The 13,355-nt window shown below is 36.1% G+C and overlaps 1 protein-coding gene across 1 annotated transcript in view; it reads left to right on the top strand.

Annotated features, from left to right (window-relative positions):
• Positions 1–13,355, top strand: part of CCDC28A (coiled-coil domain containing 28A) — a 29,969-nt gene that overhangs the window by 11,917 nt on the left and 4,697 nt on the right. Inside the window, 6 exon segments of the mRNA XM_044003495.1 lie at positions 4,386–4,414; positions 4,416–4,625; positions 6,672–6,871; positions 9,656–9,819; positions 11,622–11,776; positions 13,146–13,168. Coding sequence (XP_043859430.1) covers positions 4,386–4,414; positions 4,416–4,625; positions 6,672–6,871; positions 9,656–9,819; positions 11,622–11,776; positions 13,146–13,168 — 781 coding nt within the window.

The following is a 13,355-nucleotide window of genomic DNA, read 5'->3' on the forward strand; positions in this document are numbered from 1 at the left end:
CACCCCTAACAAGGAAAAGGAACTCAGGTTGATAGGTGGTCCAGAAAACCTCCCATCTTTCCATTAGGACCTAGACAGTTCCCATGATTTATAGTACCAGTGCAAAGATGTAGACTTTCTGCATGAGGCTCCTTGCTGTACCTATTTCTTTACCCCTTCATAATTATACCACTTAGCATTTCTGACTCTCCATTGTAGTATGGCTCTCATCTAATACTGGTTCTTCAACATACATCTAATTTCTTAGAGATGCTGGATTACTGAGGCTTCCCTCCAAGGAATTGATTCAATGTGAACCCTGTCTCCCTTCTGACCCCAACCTCTCTCCAGCTCTTTGGAATCTTTACTTTGAATGTAGCCCCTTTTAAAGGCCAAACCCAAGTTATAACTTTGATGTATAAATTTGATATGAACTTTCTCATCAATGTGATGTTAATAGTCAACATATGTCCGTGACAAGGCAAGTTTATATATTGTCACAAGTGTTCACCTTTTCGGTGGACTTTCCCAATATAATCAATAGACAATACAGGCAAGTAAGGGGACTTATCTACTTCTCTTGGGTCATGCCTGGGCATATCTGCTTTATGGATATGTTATATTTCTCTAGTAGAATTTAAGTTTCTTGAAAGCAAGGGCTTTTACCTGTTTTGTCTTTGTATCCATAGCACTTAATACAGTGCCTTACTTATATTATTTACTTAATTTTTATTGAAGTGAATTGTAGACCATGCTCATAAAGATTTTGTAGAGATAAGAAAGCAGGTATATGAATTAGCAATTGCTAATATCTTCCTGGTCACACTATTCCCATCTTTTCCATTCTTTTGGAATATTCCCCTTTTTGAAATATCTTGAGAAATGATCTCAGAATGTCTTAAGTGTTATGTTGCCTGTAGCACAAATTTCTTGTCTGTGTATTTGGCTAGGTACAGCTACTCTTCTGAATTTTATCTTCTACCAAGGAAGTAGAATTTAAATGTTGCATACTGTAGTTTCTGAAGACAACAGATTATAATATAAAAGTGAGGCTCCATTTATTATTTTTGTTAGGTCAGAACATTTCTTGAATAATGTAATCAAAACTCTGTGTGAATCATCTCTGTATACTTCCTTGAATTAAAGCACAAGAAGAAGAAACTACTTGGTTCTTATGGACTATTATGTTGCTGGTAGGCTTAAAATGAGCTAATTATTGTGACAGGATATTAAAACTGTAAAAATGTTGGCAAATCTATTTGATTTCAAAAGTGTTTGTTGTCCTTAAAATTTCATATAAAAATAACCTTTGGATAATCCTAGTTTGTTTTATGATAAATTCTTTTTGGGCTCATTCCCTCTATTATACTATTAAGGTAGGTCAAATCTTGTTTATCTTTTCAGAGAACCACATAGTAACAGTTCAAAGTTTCCTCAAAGGGCATCTAGACTCATAAGTGGTGACCCAGATTTGATTGAAGAGCTCTAGTTAGAGAGACAATTGTCTCTCACGACAGTCTTTTTTACTTTTGGATAATTCTATTGGGCAGTTTCTCCTTAAGTTCCAAAAAAACTCGACTTCTCTACAACTTCTACTTGAAGCTCCTAGTTCTAGGCTTTAAGGCCAAGCAGAAGATGCAGAATAAGCATAATCCCTGCTCCACTTGATTGCTGTTCTTGTTCAGGTGTTTTCAGTTGTGTCTGACTCTTTGTGACCTTATTTAGAGTTTTCTTGGCAAAGATATGGAGTGGTTTTCCATTAATTTTTTCCAGCTCCTTTTACACATATGAGGAAACTGAGATAAACAGGATCTAGTGACTTGCCCAGGATCAAACAGCTATCTAGTAAGTGCTTGAGCCCAGATTTAAACTCAGGAAGATGAGTCTTCCTGACTCTAGACCCAGAACTCTACCCACTGGGCCATCTAACTGCCCTCCACTTGATACCCCTTTAATTACTTGAATACAGATATCATGCCTCACTATTCCCATGCTAAGCCTTCTCTAGGATAACCATTCCCATCTTCTTTAATAATGATTAATTCATATAACATAATCTTGAGGTTCTTTACTATCTTGGTTATTCAGCTCAGGATGCTTTCCATTTTGTCAGTCTTTCCTAAAATGCTGAGCCCAGAATTAAATATTACTATCCAGGTGTGGTCTGAATAGAGAATGGTACTGTTATCTCCCTAGTCCTGGATACTCTACCTTATTAATATAACCTAGGATTTGAATTAGATTTTTTGGCAGCTATGTCACACTGGTCACTTTTAGTGATCTTAAAAACAAACCCCCAAACCCTAGATATTTTTATACACACTGCTAATTTTAATCATTAACAATTTAATTAATTAATAATTTTAATACACACATTCTTCAAAGATGAGTTTTTAATACAAATATAGGCCTTTACTTTATTGAATTTAATCTTATTAGTTTAAGGCAATTGTTGTAGTATATTATTTTGATTCCTGTCATCCAGTGAATTACGCATCTAGTCTTTCTGCCTTTGTGTTATCTGGAACTTTAGCAAGAATTCATCCAAGTCATTGATTTAAAAAAAAAATTAAGTCCACAGTGTTAATGACAGGTTCCTAAGAGCTTGTTGATCCAATGGTAGAATTTTGTGATAGGCCAATTTGATATAGATAAACACTCATTTTATGCGCTTTTGTTAAAAGAGAGTAAGAGAAGGTTCCATTCCAACATTATTATCACGAGTTTCAAATACAGATATCACCAGTTGATGTCACTTTTCACAATAACTAGCAGGGAAGCATACTGACTTTAAAACAGCCAAAGTTTAGCTGTAGAGGGAGACAGATCGTGCAATTCAATTCAACAAACATTTATTAAGTACTTAGTAAAGCACTGTGCTGAATGTTGAGGATACAAAGACAAAAAAAAAATTTCATGAACCTTGTTGTCAAGAAGTTTAAAGTCTAGAGGTGGGGGGCGGGGGCAACATTTTGTGTATTTACAAAAACAAGCAAGATTACAAAATAAAAGTCATTTCAAGAAGTTAATGGTCTACTAGGAAGGGGATGAGATTAGCATGTTGTGTATTTCCACAAACAAGTAAATTTAAAAATTGCTTAAAAATAAAAGTAATTTCAAGAAGTTTACAGTCTACTGGAGAGGAGGATTTTGTTTATTTACACAAACAGGTAAATTTTTCAAAACGGATAAAAATAATCTCTGGAATCAGGAGTTAATAACTTGGGGAAATCAGGAAAGGTCTTTGATAATTGTCACCTTGGGAGCTGGATGAAGAAGTTCCAAGAGGATGAGAGGGGGAGGGAGAACATTTCTGAGCTTTTCTGGCATGCAGAACAGCCTGTGCAAGGCACGGAGGCCAGAAATGGAATATTCTATATGGGGAAGAGCAAATACCCAACACAAATAGCTTCAACATTTAGGGGAATTCTTCCCTTGTTCCTTTTCTAAATACCATTAAAAATAAGGTTGATTTCTCTCTATCAGAGATGGGTGAAGTTATGCAGGGAGGTCTTCTTCAAAGTCCTTTCCAGTCAAACGATTCATTGACTTTTTGTTTTTGTTATTGACTGGAATCATAAATAACCAAAGACTTATTGCTATGAAAATAAATCTGTAGTACAGTAGTATAAGTCTTGAGTATTAAGCATAATCCGTCAAGTTAAGAACCTGAAAATACACTAAGAAACTTTTGTTTGTGAAAAGTCCCATAAGCCAGGTGACCCAAGAGCAACTGAGATACCTGGTCCAAACTGAACGATCTAGACATTATGCTAAACCTCTGTTTCTTAGAAGGCAATAAAAAAGTTACAATTCCAACATACTACAAACTAAATACAATTTTTTCAAGTGTGGAAAAAGGAACTGATATTCAAGGACCTAAAATTTTTCAGCTCAATTAATTTCATCACAGATGAAAAAAAAGTCATTTTTCCCCATATAAATTTGATACTAAAACAAATTGTACTTCTCATAGTTTTAATCTCCTTTGAATCCTGTTTAATATAGTTTTTGCTGTAAAAATGTTACTTCATGATACTGAATCTTTGGCTGCAAAAAAATCTCCTAGACTTTTACCTCAGGGTCCTGAGAGGGACCAAATCTGGAAGAATCGTTATGGCAACATAGAAACTTCCGGGTCCCAGCATTTCGTAGCAGAGCATGCTGGGAAATGTAGTGGCACATTCTCCAGAGCGGACCCAACACACAGGAGAGCGAGGGATGGGATTCCGGCATTTGGACTACATTTCCCATGAGAACACCTCGCCGCGTCTCAGACCCTAGGAAAGGGGGAATGCGAAGGGTCCGCATATCGTCACCCCTTCTCTGTATCCCCCTTGCTCATCTCTTAAATCCAAATGACAACGTCCACTCAGGTCCTTTCTCCCTGCTCCCACTCGAGTGAGAGCCGCTGAGAGGAGAAGGAAGAGCAGGAAAACTCCAAAACGATGCGGGAGAAGGGGAAGAGGCAGGAACCCGCCTTAGCCAGCGGAAAGGGGCGGGGCTCTTGTCTGACTTGCCGGGGCGCCATCCTCTCTCGTCACTTCCGTAAACAAAAGAGTCTGAGAAGGCGTCCCAGCTGCGATGTGACTGCGGCCGCTGTGCGGGCTGAGCCGGGGTATCGCGCCCTGCTCCTCCCGCCTCAGGTAGGGGCTGGAGATAAGTCCTAGCCCGTCCCACCGCGGCCCTCCCGGAGCCAGGCCTCCGCGCCCTTTCCGGGTGCTGTCCAGGAGATCTGGAGCTGAGTGGCTTGGGGGACTCGAGGGGCAGCTCTCCTTCCTTCTTGCCTCGTAGGGTTTGGAGCTGGAGGGGAGCTGTGTTCTGGCATTTCCTCCCCGGTGTTTTTCTTTTCATTGCTCTTGGATAGTTTATCGCTGAACGCGAAGGGGACTTAGACACGGAAGGGATCACAGAGATCTTCTAGTCCAGCTTCCTCATTTCATAGATGAGGAAACGGGGGTCTGGAGAGATGAAATAGGCTCAGAAGCTTAGAGTTACACAGTAAATTAGGGGCCAAAATGGAATTAGAAGCCAGGATTCCAGACTCCTGGTCTAGTGCTCCCTCCACTGTATAACCCTGAATATGTGTGTGTGTGTGTGTGTGTGTGTGTGTGTGTATGTGTGTATCCTGGACTCTTCTGGAAATTAATATCTGTCTGGCGTTTTAGGCAAATTGTTGAATCATCTTTGCATTTAATTTTTGATATGTGCTGGCTGAAAGGGAACCACCAGAAAATGATCTTTTATGTAACACTGGCGAAGAGGGGAGTTGCTACTGCAGCATTTTTGTTTAAGCTGATTCATACTCAGAGGATTAGGGCTTGGATATTTGATCCTTCCTTAAGTAAAAACTTGTTTTCCTGTGAAGCAGCAGAAATTCCAGCTGATTTGTGGTTGAGTAAATTCACGATGAGAAGAGTTATATAAATGCCTGTGTTGGTGGATTTTTATCTAGATAATAGTGAAAAATCTAGACCCAACCTAATTGTTAAGTAACTCTTAGGTGTAGCAACTCTTGATTTGATTCTTCCTGAATGATCATAGCCTATTTATCATTGAACATAGGTTACAAAATAATGAGTCTTCTTACAGACATGCTCAAACCAGACAAATAGCAATATACTTCTCAAATTATATGGTTTTAAAATATTATCCAAGCCTTGGCCTATAGAAAAATATAACATGCAGTCAGGCATGGCAAACATTTTGTATCTGTTGGGATTAGTACTGGTAACTGAGAAAATATAAGATATTTCATACTTGATATTCCTTACAGAAAGCCATTTACCACCATATATCAGGCATTTTTCTTCCAATTTGGGGGAAGGAGAAATCCCTATATGGTAGTCTTTAGAAGCTATTTAGAGTGTTTTGAGGTGTTGTGTTTTGTTTCCTTTTTTGCCATATAGTTAGAATCAACCTTACACCTAAGAGTATATATGTTGCATGATTTCACTTATTGAAAGCTCCTTGGACTCTACTATCTTAACCATGAATATCATGAATACCTTAAATTCCACAAGAACATAATTTATTTAGTTTAGGGATTTTTGTTCCCTGTTAAAGTACAAATATCTCTTGGAACAGATGACATCAATTCCTTATCAGTTTAGGATGTAATACTCTGCCACATAATAAGTCCTTAATAAATGTTTATTGAATGTCTTACTCTATAGTGTGAATGAATTTTTCAGACTTTGTCTTAGCAAATTTTTTGGGGGGGTGAGGCAATTGGGGTTAAGTGACTTGCTCAGGGTCACACAGCCAGTAAGTGTCAAGTGTCTAAGGCCTGATTTGAATTCAGGTCCTCCTGACTCCAGGGCTGGTCCTCTAACCACTGTGCCACCTAGCTGCCCCTGTCTTAGCAAATTTTGATGTGGAAGGGAGAAACCATGAGAACAGTGAACAACTAAGGGACTCATAGGATCAAAGATTTAGAAGGGAGGGGGCAGCTAGAATATATTTTGCATGACTTCACATGTATACTCGATATCATATTACTTGGCTTCATAAGAGATCGGAGAGAGATGGGAGGGAGGGAGAGAATTTAGAACTCAGTTTTTTAAAACATGAATGTTAAAATTTTTTAAATTTAATTGGGAAATATTTAACAAAATAAAATATATTCTTAAAATAAATGTTTGCTGAAAGAATATTACATGAATGAATAATAGCTGTGTTTCCTTATTTAGGTCTTAAAAAACCGGTCTTGGTGCATCAAGAAGCATAAAACTATGGAAGAAAGGAAAATAAAAAGGAAGAGTCCTAAATCCTTTAGTTCCCATTCTACTCAGCTTGTTAATTCCAAGAAAAACTCTCTGCCAGTGAGTAAAAGTACAGGGTTTTCAAATCCTACATCACAGTCAACTTCACAAAGACCAAAGTTAAAAAGGTAAAGCTTCATCTTTGGAACTGTTGGAGGAAAATGGTACTTAAAGAAACACTAAACATTTCTTGTTTCTTCATAAAAATTTTTTCTCTTGGTAGTACTTTTATTTATTTTTTATTTATTTGCTAAATAATATGTCTTATGGCATAGTCTGTATTACAGAGATTAATGATTCAATTAGATGGATGTCTAGCAAAAGTGAATAAAAGTTCTATTGTGAAGATGACAGTATGGAGATTTTTACAAGCACAATAAGAAAATTCTTGGTTGAAGAACAATCAAAGGTCATAATCTGAAGGTTGAAAAAAAAAATTTATGGCTGGAACAGATGAGTGAGCCAGGAACTTGAAAAAGGCAAATGGGAAGGAATATGTTTGCTTTGGTCGTATTCAAAGGAAAGTGGGATGGATTTGAAAATTCAATTGAAATCTATTTTAAACCCAGATAAGAGTTTTCTTCTTACTTTATTAAATACTTTGGTAGCATAACATCTTTAGTTATCACAGTCTGTTTTTATAAAATTTATTATTGAAATTGAGCAAAAAACTATCTACAGTTCTGCCTAAATTGTGTGTGTGTGTGTGTGTGTGTGTGTGTGTAAATAAGTAAGTAAAGAAGACATTGTTGCTTTATTTATGGATAGTCTTACAGTCAATGTGGGGAAATAAAAACATTCTTTTGGGGGGGCAGGACAGTGAGGGTTAAGTGACTTGCTGAAAATCACAGAGCTAGTGTCAAGTGTCTGAGGTCAAATTTTAACTCAGGTCCTCCTGAATCCAGGGCCCATGCTTTATCCAATGCACCACCTAGCTGCCCTTCAATAAAAACATTCTTGATGAAGATATGAGAATGCTTACAAAAAAGTAATCAAGTATAACCCGATGAGATACCTAGTGATACAATACATAAAATGCTGGACCAGGAATCCGGAAGACCTGAGTTCAAATTTTCCCTCAGACACTTAGTAGTTATTTGTCTCTGGACAAGTCACTTAACTTCTATCTGCCTCAGTTTCATCAAATATAAAACAGGGATAATAATAGCACTTGCCTCCCAGGGTGATTGTGAAAAATAAACTTTAGGTAATATTTGTGAAGCACCTTGCAAATCTTAAAGGAATATTTAAACGCCATTAAGTATTGAGAAGGCACTGTGGATAGGGTGCTTTACTTGGAATTCAGAAGATTTAACCCATCTATTTATGAACTAGCTGTGTGATCCTGAACAAGTCAATTCACTCTTTTGAGTTTAAATTCCTGTAAACTGGAGTTAATGATTGTCATAATTCATATAGCCAAAAGCACAAATACAGATACAAAGTCACTTTCAGATATACTAAATTATTAGCTTTTCTCTATCTTAAAATCATTATGTTTAAATTAAAATATTTTATAGTCATACCTGAATTCCCCTCTGGATTTTTCCTCATTTTCTGATCCTGACACATTGCCACCCTGGAGTTTTCCTCATGGAAATGCACTGATGCAGGAGTTTGGGAAATAGCTAACAGTGTTGTGTGAGATAAGGCTGAGAAGTATACTGGAGCCATATTATGAAGGTCTGTAAATGCCAGGCTGAGAAGTGTGAGAAGCATTTATCCTAGAGGAAGTAGGGAGCTACTGCAAGTTTTTGAACCGGGTTCAACAGAGGAAAGAGTCTAGGATAATTCAGAGGTAATAAATCTAGATGATTAGAAGAAAGAAGTGTACCAGCATGGAAATAAGGAAGGTGGGCAGACAGGTAGGCTTACAGGGAATATGACAAGCACTGTTGAATATTTGTTCCATGCTGAGTTTGAGATGCTGATGGAAAACCACGTGGCTATGCACAATAGGACTGGAGTTTGAAAGAGATTAGTGATGCATTTATGGATTTGAAGCATTTATGTGTTGGAACCCATGAAAGAGAAAAAGAAAAAAGCGGGCCCAGGACAGAGCCTCGAGGTACACCTACACTTAGGGTTCAGGCGATAGATGATAATTCAGCAACAGAATCAGGGCAGTAGTGGCAGAAAGAGGAGGAGAACCAGGAGAGAGCCTGTCTTAGAAGCCAGGAGGAATTAAACAATGATGGATAAACTTTTTCCCTCAAGTGTACATGGTTAGACTAAATTTCTCTTATGTAGTTAGTTTCACTGAGGAATCTTTGTCGTATTTCAGGGTTTGATGTAATCAGTACAATATCACTTGCAAATAAGAATTTTAGAAAAGTCTGACTTCAATGGGAAATCCTTTTTTCAGACTTTATATGGGGCAACTTCCTCACATATTTCTTATTGAAGTAATATTTAAATAATAGAAGCTAACCTTTATATAGTGCTTACTATGTGCCAGGTACTGACCCTCACAACATCCTTGAAAGGTAGGTACTATTGTTAGCCCTGTTTTACAGATGAAGAAACCGAGGCAAAGAGAGGTTAATTGACTTGCCCAGGGTCACACAGATATCTGAGGAAGGATTTGAATTCATATCTTCCTGACCCCAGGCCCAGAGCTCTATCCACTGTGCCACTTAGCTGCCTAAATAATAAATTAATAAATCTAATTTTCTCAATGCTTTAGTGATCTAATATCATTTTATATAAATTTTAAGGTTTTCACTTCTTATGCTTACTTTTAGATCTTCCTCTGGTTGTTAGGGATTTTTGGTTAGCTTTTTCCTTATGATGATTTTTAAGGACACCTCATTAAGTTTGCTAATCATTGCACAATGGATTGGTTTTAATGTATTGCCTATAAGTGATTCTGAAGATAGAAGTTTCACATTGAGCGTATTTAATGTCTCCAGAGGTATGAAAGAAAAGGCAAGACCTCAGGGAGGGGAAGGAAAGGGCGCCCAGGCAGCACCAATTCAGCACTCTTTTCTCACCGATGTCTCAGATGTTCAAGAGATGGAGAAGGGTCTCCTGAGCCTTTTGAATGATTTCCATTCTGGAAAACTTCAAGCCTTTGGTAACTAACCATGGATTTTTTCTTTAAGATTTTTAAGTCATCTTTGTTTCCTGAGTTTGGGGATCTTTGTTTACTTTGGTAGTTATTTTATTTGTATCTACTTAATAAACAATATTCTTCAGTATTCATGCTGAAAAGCATAAATCAAAATTTGACTTATAAAATTTCAATAAGCTTATGTAAGAAAATAAAAGAAAATGTTCTTGAACTCTTAAATTGGATTACTGTCACCAAATAAGTGTGTTGAGAATGTTGAAAGCAAGGATAGTCTTAGAAAATTCAGTCTGGATTAGTTTTTCTGGTTAGGAAGGTCTCAAGGTTATTTTCCTCCTTCCTTTCAAACACAGGCTTATTTCCTGCCTGTGTCCTTTATACATATGAGATCCCAGGTTCCTGTTCTCTAGCTATTTTTAAGAAAAGTAAACTGAGTCTATAACACATTTTGTAAAACTGTTAATTTTGACAATTTATAAAGTTTTCCTATTCTTTTGGGGCATTCATGTCCCCCATTATTTTATTGCCTCTTGTAGAAACTACACAATTATTTTGCTGCTGTTCATTGAATGAAAATGCCTTAGTCAATGTGGGTGGCCTAAAAAAATCCTTAAATTTGTGATAGTGTGATATTTTTCAAGTGCAAAAACATCAGCAGAATCAAAACTTGCATTAACAAAATTTTAATTATATATGAGCAGCTATGAGATGCCTTATCCAGAAAGAATTGGTTTTGTTGGAACCAGCTGATTAAATTTGGAATATATTATAACGTGAATACTCTTTCTTGACTTGCTTAATTATTTTGTGGACATTATGACCTGGCAAGAGGAAACACTAACTTTCTTTTAAATTCAGACTCCCTCGCTTCTGAATTTTTTACTTCCCTTCAGCTAATGTTTAGTGTGTTTTGGTACTTATCTGTGGGAAAAGTTTCTAAAATTGAATTTGTACTACAACAGGATTGCAGAGAGACATGTTTAACCACATTTTATGTTTTAAATTACTTCAGTACATTAATAGTTTATCTAGAAATGGTGCTACTAATTTCAAAGAAATCTTACTGGATAATTAGATACAACAGTACCAGCACTTAGAAACATCTTTAGCTAGTAGTGTAAATTATTTTGCTGCCTGTACCTGAAAGTATTATAATAACATTTATTTAAAGTTTCTAATTAACACTTTCCACTATTTTAAACTGACCTCCAGTTCAACTTAATATGGTTTTAGTGTAATTGCTATGTGGTTGCTTCCAGCAGTATAAGTGCCACACTTTAGGGTTTTGTTTCTTTTCTCTTCTAATCAATCATAATTGTACATTATTTCTGCTTCATAAACTGATTATATACTGAATGATAAAATGATGCATAGTTGAGTTCTTTTGGACCTTGATTTCATACAAACCATAACACTTATCTAATTAAAAATGAACTAGGTAGCAATATTTTTAAATACATTAGTGCTTATTTTTATGCCTATTAATACTTTGATTTTATAATATAGCTTCTTTTGTCTGACTTCAAAATATGCCCAGAATATCCCTTATTATATTCAGCCACTTTCCTGTTACTGTAAGAAATTCGAATGTAATAGAAGGTTACTTTGTAGACAGTAATAAAACATTGTGTGAAACTTAGGAAAAAGGAAGATCAATTAATTTTGGAATTCTCATTTTGAAAAAGTTTCCCCCTATACTTGCTAACTTTGAATTCCATTTATACTAATACTTTTTGTAACCTAATTAAAGCTATGGATCCTTTTTTCCTCCTTTTCTCCTTCCCTCTTTTCTCCTCACCTCCCACTAGGAAATGAATGTTCCATAGAACAGATGGAACATGTTCGAGGAATGCAGGAGAAGTTAGCTCGATTGAATTTGGAGCTCTACGGGGAGTTAGAGGAACTTCCTGAGGATAAGAGAAAAATAGCCAGTGACGCTAATCTGGATAGGCTTCTGTCAGATGTGAGTACTATTTGAAAAAAAAGCTTTTTTAAAAAAGGAATATATTAGGGGAAAAAAGCTATTATGTTTGAATGTCGATGTTTATACTAGAAGCTGGGTATCTGTTTCTGTACAGATCCATTAAGATACAGTGGTAGAAAAAAAAAGATATAGTGGTAGAGGTCCTTTTATTAAAGGATATTTCCTATATCTCATGCATTTTATGATGCAGTTTTAAAAAATTACTTTGGATTTTAAAAAATATTTAAAGAGGGGCGGCTAGGTGGCGCAATGGATAGAGCACCGGCCCTGGAGTCAGGAGTACCTGAGTTCAAATCCGGCCTCAGACACTTAACACTTACTAGCTGTGTGACCCTGGGCAAGTCACTTAACCCCAATTGCCTCACTAAATTTAAAAAAAAATTTAAAAGACAGAGTTATAGCTATTGTGTTTATGGTAGTTTCAAACATTAATTCTGAGCTATATTAATTCCAGACTTAGAATCTGTTATTTATTGATCACAATTAACAAACTATCCCAGGTAAATAGTCAAGAGTGTCAGTTTCATTTAATTTTCATTCAAGCAGGGCAGCTGTTAAATTGTTGTGCTTGTTTCAAGTCTAAAATATTCAGTCTTTTACCTAGTGTAATATGTGTTTATATACCTCTTGCACTTAGCCACAGCAAATAAATATATGCATAATATACTCTAAATTTTTCACTTATCAAAAATGTTTCTTTTGATTTTTTTTCACTGATCAATTGATTAGTTGTAGATAATTTTAGAATGGTATCAAAGCTCCAGTTTTTAATATAGTCCATTCTTGTCTTTTTAAAGTTTTAATTAATTAAGGCAGGATGCCATAGTGGATAGAGAACTGGTATTGGAGTCAGGAAGGCTTTTGGGTTCAAGTCTTGCCTCTGCCACATACTGGCTACGTGACTCTAGGCAAGTCACCACCCCTGGCAGCTCCTCAGAAATGTAGGCCAGTTGGCCTGGATTGAGGTAGTTTCTCACTAAGTGTTCTTTACATCAGTGAAATGATTTCCAGACTTTAAATAATTAATAAATATAAAAGATACTTTTTTCTTAAATAAATTCTCCATCCTTTAAGGTCAAACAAATATATGTATATATTTGTATGTATGTATATGTGTGTGTGTTTGTATGTGTATATATGTATATGTGTATATGTATGCATGTATATTCTGAACTGGTTTTTTTCCATCTGAGAGAAAGAAATAGATGAAGTGGCTTCTCTTTCCTATTTATAAATAGTAATTTTTGCTTTTTTAAAAGTGTCTATTCTGTGGAAATTTGTAACATTGATAGGATTTTGACTGTCTTTCTTCTTGTCAAAAGTAAAATATTTTTCTTATTTGTTACAGTTAGAAGAACTGAATTCTTCCATGTATCCTTTGCTAAATATCTACAGGGAAAGTTATACTGAAAGGAATTCCTGGAGATTAGTTCCGGGGAAGTTTTTAGCTAAGGGTGCTGCTCAGAAGCAACTAAAGAGCAGTGACAGCCAACTGTTACTTATGGGGCTTATTCCTATAGGCCTCTAGACACAGTATCCTGGTGATTTCTATGAATTA

The sequence above is a fragment of the Dromiciops gliroides genome, chromosome 4, assembly GCF_019393635.1.
Source record: "Dromiciops gliroides isolate mDroGli1 chromosome 4, mDroGli1.pri, whole genome shotgun sequence".
Taxonomy (NCBI): domain Eukaryota; kingdom Metazoa; phylum Chordata; class Mammalia; order Microbiotheria; family Microbiotheriidae; genus Dromiciops; species Dromiciops gliroides.